The following is a 19366-nucleotide window of genomic DNA, read 5'->3' as shown; positions in this document are numbered from 1 at the left end:
TTAGGCCTACAAATGTTCCTGCCAAAGTCTGTGAATGAAATATCTATATATTTTTTAAAGACATATTCGCACATCTCTGAATTTGTTCCGTATTTGTCACTAAGGAAAGCTGCTATCATCACCAGTTGTGGGAAGAATATGTGGAGGGATTTTGCGGATTTATTTAGCCTTGCTCTGAAATATGTAAGAACATAGCATTTTTACTTTTCAGATGTGCTTAAGGACACTGTATTCACTGTTGGCATTGTCTGGTGCAGAGATTGAAGATTGCAGAATTCTATCCCTAGAAGTTGACCCACTTTTCCATCAACAGTCTTAGACAAACCTTGACATATGCAGAAGATGCAGTAGCACCTTAGTGTGCTGAGGATGTGTTGAAGAGTTGTGGTCGCAGGGCCGAGGGACTTGAAATCAGTCTTTTCAATTAGCCTGACTAAATGGTAACGTTTCCAAGTCTTTGTTCCATTTTGGGACTAGTGTTGTGATTTTGAAAATAGGTCTACTCAGAAATAGCACATTGTTTAGGCTAAGGAATATTGTTTTGTCTGACTTTAGTCTATTTAGATGCTCCGAACTGAGTTTTTAGTATAGTTACAGTGTATAGGCATATATGTCGCCTTTTCTCATTTACAGCGGGCCTATAAATGTGCCAGAATGAAAGACTAGGATATTTTAAAACCACAAACACTCCCCACTCCACCCTACTTCTGATTGTGTATTCTATGGCCCCTGGATATGATTGGCTTTAATTAGTGAGAGCAGTGCATTTTTAAGGTTGTTTTCAAATGACTATTTCATTAGGTCTAGTATTTGGCGGAAATTACAAAAAGATTATACCCTCCATTTTTAAATAGCCTTTTAGCATCACCCTTCGGGTTTTTGTGCAACTAAATTTTGCACCAGTCAGATGTCTCTTAATGTGTGAAGACCAGAGTCCAGGGAATTAAAAGGGAGAATTTTTTTTTTCGTCTTTCTCAGTTGTGTAGTAATGCACCAAAAAACTGTTGCGTGATATTTTTACATCGTTCTCAGACAAGCAGGTGATGGCCTCAGCCAGTCACTGTTCTTGTAGAGCCAAAGCTCTCTGGATATGTTTACATGCTACGAGGAGCATGAATACACATTTTATATGAAACTGTTCATTCTGAAAGACTCGTTCAATTCACACCTGACTCAGGTTCCCCGTGGAACATTTCTCCTGGTGCCCCTCCTCTCTCCAGGTCTCCCTCTGAAAGTAGCTTAGATGGTTCATCTCCATGACAATTTCTGGTTTGAACAGGTTAGATATATAGCCTCCATTCTTATATAACACTATCATCTTCAGAGTAATTGTAGAGAGAATTTAATGAGTAACTAAGCTGCTAACAGGTCTGATACCTTCACCTATGTTGCTGTGTAACCAATCAGTGGTGATCCAGGGGTGGCTGCACTCCAATGTAAAGGGGTAAAGGGGGGTGACCAAAGGACCAGTAGTTATTCTCTAGGTGCAAAGAAATGCGCGAGTCGTTGGAACAACAAAAGGCCCTACATCTAATGCTTTGGCATTGAGCTTCTATCACTGTGCATCAGGAGGACAAGTTAATTTAGTTTTTCAGGACAGGGCTATTCAAAGGTATGGATGATGTTTTGATGGGCTTTCTGAGAGGTACGAGTAACGTTTCGGTGAAACGAAAGCCATCTGGCCTACTCGTCGGTCGTAAGAAACGTGATGAAATGTCATCCAGTTACAGCTGTGCACCCACACTGTCATAGCTAAACAGCAGATAAAAAACAACCATGATGAAACCGGTGTTGGTTTGAAAGAGTCTCCCTCCTCCGGCCTCTCTTTGCTCTCTCTCTGTGATTCTGTGAACATTGACATCATGGCTGCTGCTTCAATCATTAGAAGATTCTAGATCATGGGCTTGAGTGCTGCCTGGGAATAATCATCAGAGGCTGCAGTAATCCGAGAGCTGCTTCCACCCGTGATCCATCCCTTTCCTCCTCTCAGGCTGAACCAGGCTGGGCTTAGAGGCTCATAAACAGATGCCTCACTACCAGTCAGTAGGACGGATGGCTGTGGTTCAGGTTCTGGTAGGAGGCTGCCATTTTCCCTGTGGTGCCCTGAAGAGAGAACACAGCCAGGTTGTGGAATTGGAAGCCCTGGTTTCTAGGAGGCAGCAGGGGAAGCAGGCTTCCAGGTCAAGGGGAAACCCTGGTAGAAAGGTGGCTTCCTGCTTGGCGCTCGCTCCCCTGCCGTGCACACTCCTTAAAACAGACTGTGGCCTCCTGCAGCTGCCCCTTTCAGTTTCATTTCCTCTCGCAACGCTCTTTCCTTTAAATGAATCCCACTCAATTTGAAACCTTGGCCATAGAACGTGGTCGTTATCCACAACCACGTTGCACCTCAGCCACAAAATGTACATTTCTATGCATTGACGGCTCGTATTGGTTGCACCTGTTTTTGTTTGATAAATGTAGCATGAGGGATGCCATCATTGTTTGCGTTTTGTTCCTCAAAGTAGTTTTTTAGAGCATCCAGAGCAAAGATGTGTTCTCCTCAGAGCCTCTGTTTTGAGAAGGGAATCGATTTTTACTACTCAACTGTTGAACTTTTTTTTTGAGAGAGAGACATTTTTGACTTCATAGGAAACTCACCTTTATTGCAAAATTGCTGACTATTCCAAATGAAGTACTTATCTGACCTCTTTCCCTTGTTTTCTTAGTTGTTCACGTTATGACATTTCATGTTTTGTTAGATTTGGCTTGTAAGCTAAAAGCAAATGTCATGCATGTTCGCCATGGGTAATTCAGTAGACTTCCATTGAAGGGCAGATTATGTAAAGGTTTACTGCTCACAGTGCTTATGGATGGAAAATGCTAAAAGGCCATAAGCATCATTTCATGACTAAAGTGCTTTAGTATTAAACTGTAATCTCTTTTCCAGTGATAAACGCTGATAGGACTTATGGTTGACGGACAGGACAGGGCTCTCTCTGTTCAGGAAGCATGACTGGACACATGTTCTTTTAGAAGATTAGACCTGTATTTATGTCCATGTTATGTGGAATAGGAAGTGAGGCATGTTTCTGTGTTGTTTATCTCGGGAGAAATTTCACTCCGAGATTTTCGAGGACTTTATTGCTCTTTGCGAATAGCTGTACCTCACCCTGATATGGTCCTGATGGAATGTGACGGCAGTGCCACTAGCCTAGGTCCTGTCATTTTTATAGCCAATACCCACGTTTCCATCCATAGATTTTATGTGAGTAAAGTCATCCAGTTTAAAAATAAAACAACTGTGATGGAAACAGGAAATTTCAGTACAATTTTCTAAATGCTGACCGATAAGTTGTTCGTTTGACATGGTGGGATCTCTTTGTTTTGGTAAAATGTTATTATGCGCAAAATGGTGGTGGAAATGCCTTTATGCGCAAATAGTGATAGCCATTGTATCGAAGTAAACTTGGAGTCACTCGATCACATGGTGTGCGGTCCCTCCCACCACGACTCAGGAAACCATGCAGTTTATTAGGCTACAGATGAAATAAGTTACGATGAACTTCACAGGGTGGTGAACGTGCACGGTGATGAGCTTGATGCTCCTTTCCAATAAATGTTTGGGGTCTTATTCTGGTGACATGATGATCGATGCTTGACCCCCGTTTGACAAATCAAAAAAATAGTCTCGCTCTTATCTGTGATGATATCATCATTTTTAAAATGTATTTTTTATTTCACCTTTATTTAACCAGGTAGGCTAGTTGAGAACAAGTTGTCATTTGCAACTGCGACCTGGCCAAGATAAAGAGTAGCAATTCGACACATACAACAACACAGAGTTACACATGGAATAAACAAAACATAGTCAATAATACAGTAGAACAAAAGAAAACAAAACTTCTATATACAGTGAGTGCAAATGAGGTAAGATAAGGCAATAAATAGGCCATGGTGGCGAAGTAATTACAATATAGCAATTAAACACTGGAATGGTAGATCGGCAGAAGATGAATGTGCAGGTAGAGATACTGGGGTGCAAAGGAGACTAGCCTGCCGCTAGTGTTTGTGGGAAAACCGTTGGTAGAGTTGAAAATGCGATGGAAACACGTTAAACATTCACATTTTATTCGGGGCGCCGAAAAGGTACATTTTCTGTGCACCACGTCATCAGGCACTGATTGTTTTTTTTATCTTCGACAATTCAGTTTGGTGGGAATCCACCACTGTTGGGAAAATGCGCGGATTTACTTTGTGGATTTAGGAACAGTCGCATGGAAATCTCCCAACAATTGGATGGACATCTAGTTTATATCGTAATTTTATTCGATAAGATTGGCATTCTAGGTATGACAAAATAAATGCTATCTTCTGTCATGACTGCCATTGCTTTTCAAAGAGAACCATTTGTCATTTCTAGACATTAGAATCTCATCCCTTTACTTACATAATGTAGAACTAAAAGACATTCTTCAACTTACTCTCCATTATTCTCTTAATCCAAAATGATTTACCACTTCGCAATAGATGTTATTTCTCTTCGTCTAGGCAGAATATGGGCTGACTAATGATAACCAGACGGATGTAGCCTGGGTTTGGTTTGGTCTCTGGTAAGACTGAGACCTTCAGAGTTCCCAGGGAGGGAGCACGCACTGACCACTTTAGGGATCTTTTTCAGTTTAAAGATGAAGAGAACAGAGGCCTAGCCAGATTTATAATTCATGTGAAGGGAGCCGTTTGAGGAGTGTGTTGAGGGAGGTTGAGTCAACGATGGAGGCTGTGGTGATGCGATGCCTCCAATAAGAATTCAATCAGGATGTCTACTGTACCTACCCGTAGAAACCCTCTGAAGGATATTCATTATGACAATGTGGGTGGTTTGGTGTGAAAAGCGTGTATTACTACAGAAATACTACAATAGTCTTATTTGGAAATGTTTCTTTGTTTTATATCTAAATTACATTTACATTGTCACTGAGCTTTTATCGGCTCTTGTCCAAAATAACTAACAACGTCCTTCCCTTCTAATGCTGTGATAATACAGTGCTGCAATAATCTTTGTAAAATGTACTTGCATGTATCTCATGTGAACCTGAATCTATTGTTTAATGGTGCTAATACACTGACACGAATTGATTGTGTTATGTCATGTGCTCTCTATTGTTAATGACTTTGCCTTAATGCTATCTCTCTGAATGTTGCCGTTTCTTCCAGACGCGTGCCGTGGCGGGAGCCTGTCAACCCGTACTATGTCAACTCGGGCTACGCCATGGCCCCTGCCACCAGCGCCAACGACAGCGAGCAGCAGAGCATGTCCAGTGCCAGCGACGTAGACACACTCTCCCTGACCGACAGCAGTGTGTACGTACTCGCACAGCCTCCGCGTCACCTCCCACTCGCACGCACACACACACACACACACACAATCGGTCAAACTGTAATAGTACATACCAGAAGTAAGGGCAGAATGCCTTCGAGATATGAAGTGTAGCTTCCTTGTTCCTTCCTATTCAGCATGAGGACCTTCACAAACCATTTCATGACATGTGAGTGTGTGGGCATAGAGAATAGTGATTGTTGTTTTCAATTTCATCCATGCCCAGTGTATCTGAGTTCTACCTGTGTTGTATTCATTAGGGCACACAGTAGCAAAACGTTTTGCCACAGAAAACAGAATTAAATTGAACAAGTTTGAGTATGTTTTCTTCCGTTTGGTGCCAAATGAATAGGACCCTAGTCTGACTGTAGCACCTCCTGCTGCACGCAGACTGGTGCCATTTCCCCCTGTCTGTCTGTCACTGGGAGCAGCAACACATCTCTCTCTGCTCCTCTCCTCAGAGAACAGCCATCTGTTCATTACCCACACGAGTGAAAGCTGCTAAATGTCATTACTTATGCTAATTATAGAGCTATGAACTGGGAGGTATGACAGGGCCACAGTATGTCATCTGAAGGCATTGACTTGTTACCCTTTAAATCAAGTTTCCTGGAATTCTGAGGAAATGGTGGAGAATTGGCGGTGACAGGTTGAGTAGATTTTGACGGGCTCTCATAATTGTGTAAAATGAGTCGGTACACAATGAATAAAAATATGTTATAAGCCTAGGTCTTCTTATATGACATACCCACATTGCTTGACAATGGTTTGTTTCAGGATGGGTATAAGTAGTGCCTTTGGAGGACCTCATGTTGGACACAAGCTGTTATTTAGCGCGGCAATCCTCTTTCTTCCGCCTTAGCGGGAAGCAGCATGTTTCCTTTCGAGTAAATCGAGCTAGGATGTGTTGGCAGAGGGAAGCCGGAGAAGAGAGAAGGCAGGAACGGTGCTGTAAGTTCAGAGATGGCACAGTGGAACGCATGTTTAAAGAAACATCAAAGGCTGCTCAGCAGGACAAAAACATGTGTCAGAAGCAGGATAGATTAGAGGCCATTATCAGCTGTTTGTTCCACAGCTCCTGGCGCAGACGAGTCAAACCCAGCAGGGCCACTGAGACTTGGAATAAAACAATTCATAGTGTTGGTGTCAGCGACCGCACCATTCTCTGCTTGTTCACTACTGTGTAGGGATACAGAGGAAACCCTCAGGGTTTAGATACTCTGTTATTTACCGAAACCCAAATCCAGAAATCTCAACCCGCTCAATTTACCATGAAGTCCCAAAATGTTGTCCTTCTCTTAGGATGATTGAGCTACTGTTTAGAAAGGTTACTTTGAAGCTGCATTTACATATGAGTTTTCTCGTTTTGAATATGTTTGTAAAATTGTCCTTTTGGTTTTTGTTCCAGAGATGGGGTTCCACCATACAAATATCGTAAACAGCATCGACGAGAGATGCACGAAAGTGCCAAAGCAAATGGGCGTGTGCCACTACCTCATATTCCTGTAAGTTAACCTTGGTTTAGCTGCACACACACACACACCCCTACACAAACAAGTATACACACATACCTGCAAGAACCCCACTCGCTCATCAAAGACAGCTGACATTGCTTTTATCTGGTATTCTAGAAACATCCGTCTTTCTCAAATGTTCCCATCTCTCCACCTTCCTGCATTGTAAGATGCCTGACTGCATCTCTCTCTGGGCCTGTGTAGGGTGTGTGAATAGCTCATATTGAGGTTTGTGCTTTCTAAACTGTGCCTGGTACTCTCCCCAGCCCTCAGCTGTCTGTCTGTGTTGAAGCCCATCAGACAGCAGTGTTTCTCCTCTGTGGCAGTCCCGCCTCCCTGCATTCCTCTGCAGCTCCCTACAGGAGAACTGCCATCCTAATTGGGCCTCGGAGTCAAGAGTCCTGCTTAACAAGACTCTCTCCCTCACATTAGGATGCATTTATGTTTTTGTGTAGAATATATATTATATATATATATATATATATATAATATATATTTTTTTCATTGACTTCTGCTTTTCGGTACACAGAATACAAAATAATAAAGAAACTAACTCTATGCATAGCAGAAAAATGGAAACGCTGGCTGCCTTGTCCTTGATTGTTCTGTTTTTGTCTAATGGATTAGTCCCAGACACATACTGCAGTGGTAATGGAGAGACGTACAGTGCATTTGGAAAGTATTCAGGCCCCTGTATTCCCCCCCACATTTTGTTGCGTTACAGGCATATTCTAAAATTGATTAAATTAAAATAATCCTCATCAATCTACTAAATAATGACATTTTTGCAAATGTATTACAAATCAAAAACATAAATACTTTATTCATGTAAGTATTCAGACCCTTTGATATGGGACTCAAAATGTAGCTAAGGTGCATCCTGTTTCCATTGATCATCCTTGAGATGATTCTACAACTTGATTGGAGTCCACCTGTGGTAAATTCAAATGATTGGATATGATTTGGAAAGGCACACAGCTGTCTATATAAGGTCCCACAGTTGACAGTGCATGTCAAAGCAAAAACCAAGCCATGAGGTCAAAGGAATTGTTTGTAGAGCTCCGAGACAGGATTGTGTCGTGGCACAAATCTGGGGAAGGGTACCAAAAAAATGGAGGCAGCATTGAAGGTCCCCAAGAGCACAGTGGCTTCCATCATTCTTAAATGGAAGAAGTTTGGAACCACCAATACTCTTCCGAGAGCTGGCGACCTGGCCAAACTGAGCAATTGGGGGAGAAGCGACTTGGTCAGGGAGGTGACCAAGAACCCGGTGGCCACTCTGACAGAGCTCTAGAGTTCCTCTGTGGAGATGGGAGAACCTTCCAAAGGGACAACCATCTCTGCAGCACTACACCAATCAGGCCTTATGGTAGAATGGCCAGATGGAACCACTCCTCAGTAAAAGGCATTTGACAGCCCGCTTGGAGTTTGCCAAAAGGCTCCTAAAGGACACTCAGATAATGAGAAACGAGATTCTTTGGTCTGATGAAACCAAGATTGAACTCTTGTGGCCTGAATGCCAAGTGTCACGTCTGGTGAAGCATGGTGGTGGCAGCATCATGCTGTGGGGACGTTTTTCAGCGGCAGGGACTGGGAGACTAGTCAGAATCAAGGTAAAGATGAACGGCGCAAAGTACAGAGCGATCTTTGATGAAAACCTGCTCAGGACCTTAGACTTGGGCGAAAGTTCACCTTCCAACAGGACAACAACCATAAGCACAGCGAAGACAATGCCGGAGTGGCTTTGGTACAAGTCTCTGAATGTCCTTGAGTGGCCCAGCCAGAGCCCAGAATGGACCTGATCGAACATCTGGAGAGACCTGAAAAGAGCTGTGCAGTGACACTCCCCATCCAACCTGACAGAGCTTGAGAGGATATGCAGAGAAGAATGGGAGAAACTCCCCAAATACAGGTTTGCCAAGCTTGTAGCGTCATACCCAATAATACTTGAGGCTGTAATCGCTGCCAAAGGTGCTTCAACAAAGTACTGAGTAAAGGGTCTGAATACTTATGTAAATGTCATATTTCAGGTTTTTTACATCTTGTTTTTATCAATTCAACAATTCAACAAAAAATCTAAACCTGTTTTGCTTTGTCATTATAGGGTATTGTGAGTAGATTGATGAGGAAAATGAAAAACATGTATTACATTTTAGAATAACCCTGTAACGTAACAAAATGTGGAGAAAGTCAAGGGGTCTGAATACTTTCTGAATGCACTACATACATTGAGTATTCAAAACATTAGAAACACCTGCTCTTTCCATGACAGAGAATGACCAGGTGACTCCAGGTAAAAGTGATCAACCCTTGTTGATGTCATTGTTAAATCCACTTCAATCAGTGTAGATGAAGGTGACGATAGGTTATGTGGATTGTGTATGTGTGCCATTTCAGAGGGTGACTGGACAAGGCATTGCCTTTGAACAGGGTACGGTAGTAGGTGCCAGGCACACCGGTTTGTGTCAAGAACTCTAACCCTGCTGGGTCTTTAATGCTCAACAGTTTCCTTTGTGTATCAAGAATGGTCCTCCACCCAAAGGACACCCAGCCAACTTGGCACAACTGTGGGAAGTATTGGGGTCAACATGGGCCAGCATCCCTGTGGATCTCTTTGACACCTTGTAGTCCATGCCCTGATGAATTGAGGCTGTTCTGAGGGCAAAAGGGGGTGCAACTCAATATTAGGACGGTGTTCCTAATGTTTTGTACGCTCCGTGTACATTCTTCACTAATAGAGGGTAATAGCCAAAGTAGTGAAGTAATTTCTACAGCCAGGTCTTCTAACAGCCATAAAGCTACTCTTGGCTGTTTGTGTGTAAAACTTTGTCTGTGTTGGGTAAAATGAATATGAATCCAACTGAATCCGAATTCAAAGAGAAAATAGCAGTCAGAGCTGGAGAAGTCTCCGGCTTTGTAATCAGCATGTGGACATATCTTGTGTGCTTTGGTGGGGCCCTGAGTAAAACGGCCCTCTACAATATTTAGGCTATCCCCAGAATGTACTTTAATCTCTCTTTGCTAGATTACTACAACAATGCACCTTACAGGCTTGAGTTGTGTTGGGAATACCAGCTAAGAGCTGCATATTCCCAGCATCTTCCTTTTGATAGAAAATGTACTTCACTTTGCTGCGTGTAAGTAAACATGCAATGATAGGGATTATTTTGAACGGACAATCACCTTGTCTAGAGATTAATTCTGGTCTGTGGTGTACCAGCGACTTTTCACTGTCTTTTTCCAGACGTGGCCTGTAGCTCAGACTCTGTTAACCTTTTCATTTAACTAGGCAAGTGGGGCACAGTGTCACGCTGTGACGGGTCGATCTGGAGATTGATTTCGGTGTCTAAAAAAAAAAAAGTATATTATAAAGTCGCAGACCAACAAAGTTGTTTATGGCTGATATTTGACTATCTTATACATTTTCTCTAACTTTGGAAGTGCCCTATGTTGAAACGTTTTATTATTTATTATACGCCTTACAGCATACATTATGCAGAGCAGCCTATATCAGACTACCACATTAGCTACTAAGCAACAGTCATCTAGACTTCGGTTTGAGGTTATTGTTTTGGCACCTTAATTTCCATTACAGGTCCCCTGTTAACTTTTCCCTGATAAACTGTCGACATGTTTGATAAGCCTTTCCTCCTGTTTAAGTTTCTCCCTTTTTGTTCCATCAACCGAAGTGAACAGCATAGTGACCACAGGTTTTTACCTTTCAGGAGAAAACGGTGACATTGTTATCAGCGAACGGACTACTGGTACAATTTGAAATGAACTGGAAAATGGTGTGTTCCCCTCTGTTAGCGCACAAACCGGATACCAAAGGACATTCACGTGGAGCCGGAGAAGTTTGCGGCGGATCTGATCAGCCGGCTGGAGGGAGTGCTGAGGGAGAGGGAGGCCCAGGAGAAACTGGAGGAGCGGCTGAAGAGAGTCCGATTGGTACGTTGTTGTCCACAGAAGTACCACCATGCTTGTCGGTGTGATCCCCCTCCCTGGTGGGGCGCTATACCACTCTATACCATCATCCTCTTAACAACCTCTTACCATGTTCTCTACAGCTGGTCGCCGTTTGTCTGGCTGTCTATCAGAAGGTACACTGTAATATCTCTGTTTGAAAGGACCGGGTTGATTCATTAAAAGGAAACAGACATTATTCCATTATGAATCATTTCTAAAAGTGTAGCTCTGGCCTATCAGGGATCCATCCCCACTGTATCTTGGATCCCTTTGTCTCTGGCATCAGATGGAACACTCGCAGACAGCCTGAGCCACTTGTGAGCCTGGCGCACTGTAATGACTTTGTTTGAAGTCCGTTGGACCGTGAAGAAATGCCTGCGCTCACCGCAAATGGAATCTCTTTCGGTACACAGAGCCAGGTCTTAAGTCTCAAGGCAGATATTTTATGTCGTTTGGCCCCTCCGTAAGAGGAACCGCCATCATGGAACAGTAGGTTTCTCTTTATTAAGAGCTGGTGGCAGACAGGGGAGTGACAAATAGTGACTCTATTAACTGATATTCTTACCTTAATCAAAGATAAGCTAGTCCTCCCCCCCCGCCCCCAATTCCTCTCCTCTGCTCTCTGACCTGGTTTTCATCCACAGACTTACACCCTGATTTCACTGAATGTGGCCTCAATCCAATGTTGATTGATGGAGAGGTCACATCCGGTCTAGGCATACTCCCCCAGTAGTGTCTGAAAGGAACGGGTCAATACTGCAGGATAGCCTGTGGTATTATGGTGCTGTTGACTGATTAAACCATTCGTCTTTATCTCGCCTCTAAATAATACAGAACCTTTAGGATCAATGCATTGGTGCCACTGAGAGATCAATAACTTAATAGGTGTTTTTCGCTTTTCTTTTCAAAGCTCTGAATATTGGCCCACCTAATGTATAATTTACATGTTCAATAGCAGCAGTACGTTCCTCTTCCCTGAGGTGAGAGTGAGTGAGAGAGACTCGGTACATCACATTCATTAGTAGATGCCTTTTAGCAGGATGGGCTCAGCAGGTCTGGATCTGGCCTCATTTTGGCACGAACAGGGTAACTGAGAGTGCAGAGCAATGGCCTGCATAGCTGCTCTGAGTCAGGCCAATATCTGCATGCGCCAGTCAGACCCTCATCAAAAAGTCCTTCGCTCCCGCCCAGGATTCCTCTACCTGGAGTGAGCATCAAAGCCTCCACCACATAAATTGCCCACTGTTATTTGCCAATGATTCCCATGTTGAAATGCCATCAAAGGTGTGTGGGAAGGGTGAGGAGCCAATGGGGGCTGATGTGTTTTAGTTAGGGGAGTGGAAGACCGGGTCAACACATCCTTAGCAATTCAGTTAGTTACAGAGACCGACCTGGTGAAATAAGGGCACAATGGTATGCACTGCTGCTACATGTCATACTGTTAGTTACTATGGCTGTACGTGTCATACTGTTAGTTACTATGGCTGAATGTGCATACTGTTAGTTACTATGGCTGTACGTGTCATACTGTTAGTTACTATGGCTGAATGTGCCATACTGTTAGTTACTATGGCTGTATGTGTCATACTGTTAGTTACTATGGCTGAATGTGCCATACTGTTAGTTACTATGGCTGTACGTGTCATACTGTTAGTTACTATGGCTGAACGTGCCATACTGTTAGTTACTATGGCTGTACGTGTCATACTGTTAGTTACTATGGCTGTACGTGTCATACTGTTAGTTACTATGGCTGTACGTGCCATACTGTTAGTTACTATGGCTGTACGTGTCATACTGTTAGTTACTATGGCTGTGCGTGCCATACCGTTAGTTACTATGGCTGTACGTGCCATACTGTTAGTTACTATGGCTGTACGCGCCATACTGTTAGTTACTATGGCTGTACGTGCCATACTGTTAGTTACTATGGCTGTACGTGTCATACTGTTAGTTACTATGGCTGTTCGTGCCTTTGTCTAGAAACTAGAACATAGCAGTGTTGTAGCTTGAAATACATAGAGCTATTTAATTGTAGTAAAGATTATGCTGGCAGGCGTGATGTAGAGTGAAATAGCTTTGCACCACAGAGGAAGAACATTCCCTCTGCAGCAGAGCTGTGATAATGCCACGGCACGTGTTAACATATGGTCTTGTGGAAGTGTGCCATCTGCTGGTGTGACTGATTGGAACAAATAGCCTTTTTTAGCAGTTGTTATTTCGCAATGTGGTAAGTTGGGGCTCCGTTTATTTTCTTGGGAAATGACCAGACACTGAAGCTCATACATGTGGGTAGGATATATTTGTATATTATATACTGATATAATCTCTGATATGTCAACTTGTGGTATTGCTGTTGAGTTGGGTAGTAACCATTTTCAGTATATTTAATCATCTTTTTCTTTCTGGAAGGAGGAAGAGGGTGAGGATGCAGACATCTCCACATCCACCTCGTTCTCCAGTCACAGACTGCCCCCTGGTGCCCACCCACAGCACTACAACAACCCCCGCTACTCTGACATCGGCTACAATGGCCTGGCGCTGCGGCCTGACGCCCACGAGGAGAACCCCGAGAGCATCCTGGACGACCACGTCCAGCGAGTCATGAAGACCCCCGGCTGCCAGTCCCCGGGCACCGGCCGCCACTCCCCCAAGTCCCGCTCACCCGACGGCTTCCCTGCAGGTGGCAAGGTGCCCGGACCTGGGATGCCACTGCCCACAGGCCCAGGCAAACACCCAGCTCGGCTGGGGCCCAAAGGGGAGGCTGCCAGCCACCAATACCACCACAAACACGTGCACCACATCCACCACCCAGCCGGAGGGAAGCCCAAAGAGCAGGTGGAGGCTGACGCAGCCACGAGGGTCAATGGTAACTTCCACTGGGGGATGGAGCAGCACAACTATGGGTCCAAGTCTCGCAACTATGCTGACGGCATGGGCCCCAGCCCGATGGATCCTATGGGCTACAGGTACACACAGAAACACACAGCCTCTTCATGTCTCTTTTGAATTATGTTTTTAGATCTACCATGTCTCTGTTTTTTTAACATGTTTTTTTAACACTTGCCGTTTAACATTGTTGTCCTTTTATCATACAATTTTCGTAGTAGCAAAGGTAGCACGCTATCGAAGCGGCCATTTAAGAAAGCTGAGGAGGTGCGGACCTTTGAGGTGCCCGTGCCTCCGGAGGACGTGGAGAGGAACCAGAAGATCCTCCAGTGGATGATGGAGGGAGAGGCGGTCCGTAACAAGAAGAGCCCCTACGGGTGAGTTCCGGCTTTATGGGTCTTTCCCGCGTAGGGAATCGGTAACGTACAACCACAGAGATGCAAGTCATTTGAATGTTCTCTGATCTGTATTATGGTGGTATGTGTGCATTTGGGTCAAACAATGACAAGGATGTCTCCCAGGAGCACCACAGGGTCCAAGAAGACCCCGTCGAGCCACGAGGTGTCGCGGCCCAGCTCTGTGGAGCGTCCGGGGGCAGTGCATCCGTGGGTCAGCGCCCAGCTGCGGAACAGTGTGCAGCCCTCACACCCCTTCATCCAGGACCCCACCATGCCCCCCAACCCGGCCCCCAATCCCCTCACCCAGCTGGAGGAGGCTAGGAGGAGACTGGAGGAGGAGAAGAAGAAGACTGGGACCTTACAGACCAAACAGAGGTGAGTCTGCGTTACCTGGGGAGGAAGGGGGATGTTTCTGTCACAGCCTGGTTCTTCAGGTCATGTCTAGCCATCCGTTGTATTGTTGTAGTGATTGTGGCATCCATGTGACTGAATCCCCAAACTCATCCTTTTGATAATACAGGAAAAAAGAGTAACGTTGTTATCGAAAAGTAATGTTTGTGCTGAAACAGCAAATGGTTGGGTGAGCTGAAGCATGACAGAGTCTCAGACTTCTAAAGAATTAAATATTTTTCACTTTTTTCCCTTCACTTTTCTCATTGATCAAACCCCCCTTTGAGTAGCATGATGCACTGATCAACCTTGTTTTACATTTTCATTGCACATCTGTGCATGATCCCTGGTGTGTGTATCCTGGTGTGTGTGGCCCTGTGGCTGGTCCGTGTCTAACTCCCAGGGTTGTTGGGTCCTTCAGGTATGTGATGGAAGTGATCCAGCGGGGGCGCGCTGCCGCCAGGCCCGCCCTGTTCCCACCGCTCGGCGTGGTGCCTGCCGTCTCTGACACGGAGCTGTCCGAGTACGTCCACTCTGGTTTACCCCAGTAGCCCTTAACACCCATCCCATTGGTCACAGCAGCACCCAAACCCCCATCCCATTGGTCACAGCAGCACCCCACCTCACCACCTCCCATGTCTATCACCAGCAGCATCCAGACCCGACTGCTCTGTATCTGCACAGCCAAACAGAGGCCTGTCTGTATGACTAGACTCCATAGAGATTAATTGAGGCATATATGTTTGATTACTGGCATTAATACTTGTATCCCCATAATCAAGTTGTAGTTTCCTGTACAATAACATCTGTGTGTAGTTTAGTTTTTTTGTCAATTATAAATTCATATTTGATCTGATTATTTGCTTATGTATGGGTGGGGATTAGAACAATCAGTCTCACCTCTTCAGCCATTTCTTAGTGAGACGGTGGGATGGCAGTTAGTGAGACGGTGGATGGCGGTGAGAATGATCATACCTCTAGCTTCACACTGGTAAGCAGAGGGGATGAGAGGGATTAGATTGATATTAAGTGGAGAGAGATGGGGAAGATAGAACTGGGGAACAGGGAGGGAGGTAGTAGGAGGCAGCAGCTCGGGAGAGGTGTACTGTAAGCTGCGTGGGGCGAGAATGCAGAGCTTTTGATGTTCTCTGTGTGAAGCTGCAGTCTGTTTGATGTCCCGTGGCTTCTTCCTCCGATGGACAGTTTAGTGATGTAGGGGGACAGGATAGCTGCAGTGAGGACCACATGAAAGCCCGGCTATCCTGGCATAGCCCCTGGGTCTCTACCACCCCATCCTATCACTGGGCCTCCACCACCTCACTCCACACCATCAAACCCAACAACAGGCCCGTGGGCATGCAATTGGAACACTACTTACTGTAGTAGCCTGCTCCCTGCTGGTAGCATTTAGGCATAACACGTCTTCATCACAATCTCATTTAAACTCAGCATTTCCTTGCTGGAACAACATTACCTCCAAGAACTCTGATTGATAAATTAATACTTTCCCCGGACAAGGTCCTTAGGGCAATATTACCTGTACCAGGAGTGCTCAATTTGATAGCATTTTAGAGGAAATCAATGCTGTAAAGTCACACATTGTGGATCATGAAGTATTCAAATCATGAAACTGATTCTTTGAATTTGTTTGTCAAACATATTTTGCATTTATTGGTTGTCTCCTTTTTGGCAGACCTCTGGAAATCAAACTAAGGGCCCCACTAGGGGTCCCTGTCCCCCTGGTTGATTATGCTTCACCACCTAAACAGTCTGCATTGCAACTCTGGTGGCTGTCACAGCCAAAACATTCATAAGTTGTAAAGAGGGAGTATGAGTGACTTGAAATCTTGTTTTCCTACATCAGATTCTGACTGAGAGGAAATTATACCTCGATGTCAGAATTATTGCCCCCCCCCTCCCACTCGTACTCTGTCAAATGTCAAATGATCAGAGCTTGGAGTTCTGCTGAGGTCTTTGAAACATCTCATTCGAAAGATGAAAGGAAGCCTTGACTTGATACATTTATTGAACCTCTTACTTGTTTGTTTGCAGACATAAAGTGACGAAGAAGCCCGCGTGTGAGAACATTACGGTGGCCTACTACTTCTGTGGGGAGCCAATCCCATATAGGACGTCGGTCAAAGGTCGCATGGTCATGCTGGGCCAGTTCAAAGAGCTGCTGACTAAGAAAGGAAGCTACAGGTGAGGTCACTATACCTGGTGAGGTACAGGAAACTAGATTTACAGGATGATGTTATGTAACATTTTAGTCTATTAAACTCCGAAGTCCTTGAAATTGGATATCACGTTTTTGTTGTGTTTATGGTAATGTGGAAAATGATGAACCACATCCCAAAGTCCATTTTTCATCTTATGTAAATTTTGTGCACAATAAATCAAGCTTTTTCAATGCACTTGAACTAACAACCAACTGTTCTCTATCCAACCGAGTCTAGGTATTTTTTCAAGAAGGTGAGCAATGACTTTGGGGTGGTGTTCGAAGAGGTACGCGAAGATGATGCTGTCCTGCCCATCTTTGAGGAGAAGATCATTGGGAAAGTGGAAAAGATTGATTGATTGACATGGAGGTGGAGAGGAAGGAGACGTTCACAAAGTCGGCCTGCGGCGGACCTATCGACGGATGAGCTGTTCACTTCAGAGAGACGGAGAGAAAGTGTTTGACTAGAGGGAGGATTGGCAGGGGAAGAAAAGGTACGGAGTAAGTCGCTACAGGAGGGAATGGATGAAGGGAGGAGGAAATGAGAAGAGTGCATAGTGATCACTGTGGGAGACACTCATGACTCCAAGGCTTTCATATCTGCTCAGTGCTACTGCATTGTGCAGACAGAGTAGGAAAGCATTGGACAAAAAAAAGCGGACATTCTCTCCTTCAGTGTCTTTCTGAGTGTAATGTAATGTAGCATTGTACAATTTGACAAGAAGAAAAATGCTATGAATCTGCTTACTAAAGCAGCATATTATTTTTGATATGACGTATCAGAAGGTATCCTTTCTAATGTAACCAAGCGTGTCATTTTTCTGTGTTCGTACCAGATGTGTACAGATTGTCTGTTTAAAACATAACGATAAAGTTTTATATTATCTATTTAAATATTTTAAAAAGCGGTCGTTTTAATCCTATTAAAGCAGTGGCGCTGTTCCAATTCGACGAGATCCAAGTGTTTTGACAGGGCTGTTTTTCAAGTATTGTTGGAACTATTATACAGCCCCATGTTCTACCAAGTGCTTTTTACAGGAACACTCAACCTTGCCAGTCCTCTAAAGTTAAGTGGCATTGAGTTGTCATGCTGCACTTATCACTGTATTATGCATTAGTGTCAATGGAGCAAAATGAAAAGGAATGCCTTCTTGAGGTTGCCCTCATGTTTTCCGTTTTTCAATTAGGAAGGGACTCCCCAGCAGTAGCTCGATCTGTGTACAATGTACTGTACTCTGAGGTCTATTCCCCATAGTGTACGTGTGTATGCACATTAAATACATTATTATACCCATACCTGCAGACACCTGCCAACTTAAATTGATCCCCACTATGTTCGGTAACTTTTAGATTTTGCTACAGTTAGGTCTTAATTGTAGCTGATCAGTGCAGAAAATAACATCTTTGATCAGAGATAATCACAACCAGTTGTGTACATGCTACTGACAGTTCAGATCCAGATTCTATTTACAGTCTAGAGCTTTTGTTAGGCATTTAAGACCAGAGTCCATAGTAGAAGTCTCCTGAAGGTTCATACACGGGTGTCTGTGTAGAGAAAGGGTCTGTGTGCGGAAGCTTGTCTCAATAGAGCATTGATCATCTAATGTGTGTTCACATGCATTCAGAAAGGCTCCTGACCCCATGGTTTCACTCTGGACAACGAAAGGACATCATATATGTTTACCTAGTTGATATATCACAAATACAGCTGAATAATGACTTGTAGCCTTTCATAGCTCTATAGAGCTAAATTTGGTGCCTGGCAGAAATTGTCTCTAGAAATAACTTTAGTATGAAGTGATCCACTTTTTTTAATAGGTCACAATACACCAAAGAGAACAGTAGAAGTTGATATGTTTGTCATCCCCTTTTCTCTTCTTTATTTACCCTCATTCACATGGGTACTCTTTGATTATTCTCCAAATCCCTGTGTTGAAGTGGAATTCTCTGGTACAATTTTCTAGGGCAGGGCTCTCCAACCCTGTTCCTGGAGAGTTACCCTCCATGTAGGTTTCCAATCCAACCCTGTTCCTGGAGAGCTACCTTCCATGTAGGTTTCCAATCCAACCCCAGCTGTAACTAACCTGATTCAGCTCATCAATCAGCTAATTACTACAATCAGTTGCGCTAGATTCGTGTTGGAGGGAACCTGCAGGACAGTAGGTGTCCAGGAACAGGGTTGGAGAGCCCTGTTCCAGGGCGTTGTGCCGGGGGTCAGTGCAAGGTAGAATGTGCTATCCGTTGTGTTTGATTAGGAGGGTAAGGACCTTTTTCATCAGAGTGCTGTATTGCTGGGTGTTGTTCTCTTATCAACACCACGTATAAGAGGACGATCTCCCTTTTCTGAGATGCTGTTTTTGTATTTATTTAGATGGATATTTTTAAAGAATCTGTATGAAGTTAACATACGTAATGGACAACCCTCTATTGCTCCTGTTTAAAGATTTGAATAACCGTACTTTATGGTTTTATAACGAGAGGCATTTACTCCATGATCTTTGACAATATTGGTACTCGACCATCATCTGTCACACTACAATGTAGAATTTGTCTCTCTGTTATGATTATCATTAGATTATTAGATGTTCACTGTCTGTGTATTTCCAATGGAGGGCAGTGATTCTTACTGTGAACT

General features: G+C 44.0%; 1 protein-coding gene across 6 annotated transcripts in view; it reads left to right on the top strand.

Moving 5' to 3' along the window:
• The window catches only part of axin1 (axin 1), a 24458-nt gene extending 5092 nt beyond the window's left edge, over positions 1 to 19366 (top strand). For 3 of the 6 annotated variants that reach the window (XM_035747419.2, XM_035747420.2, XM_035747418.2), the window contains exons 3-11: positions 5194 to 5340; positions 6765 to 6861; positions 10681 to 10818; positions 13249 to 13805; positions 13944 to 14102; positions 14247 to 14498; positions 14935 to 15036; positions 16566 to 16715; positions 16970 to 19366. In XM_035747419.2, the coding sequence (XP_035603312.2) occupies positions 5194 to 5340; positions 6765 to 6861; positions 10681 to 10818; positions 13249 to 13805; positions 13944 to 14102; positions 14247 to 14498; positions 14935 to 15036; positions 16566 to 16715; positions 16970 to 17090 (1723 nt within the window). In that variant the 3' untranslated portion in view covers positions 17091 to 19366. The remainder of the gene's footprint in view (positions 1 to 5193; positions 5341 to 6764; positions 6862 to 10680; positions 10819 to 13248; positions 13806 to 13943; positions 14103 to 14246; positions 14499 to 14934; positions 15037 to 16565; positions 16716 to 16969) is intronic. The other 3 variants (XM_035747421.2, XM_035747424.2, XM_035747422.2) reach the window with 3 other exon arrangements.

The sequence above is a fragment of the Oncorhynchus keta genome, chromosome 32 (assembly GCF_023373465.1).
Source record: "Oncorhynchus keta strain PuntledgeMale-10-30-2019 chromosome 32, Oket_V2, whole genome shotgun sequence".
NCBI classification, from domain to species: domain Eukaryota; kingdom Metazoa; phylum Chordata; class Actinopteri; order Salmoniformes; family Salmonidae; genus Oncorhynchus; species Oncorhynchus keta.
Note: the sequence above shows the minus strand (reverse complement) of the source record. Positions and strands in the feature narration are given on the sequence as shown.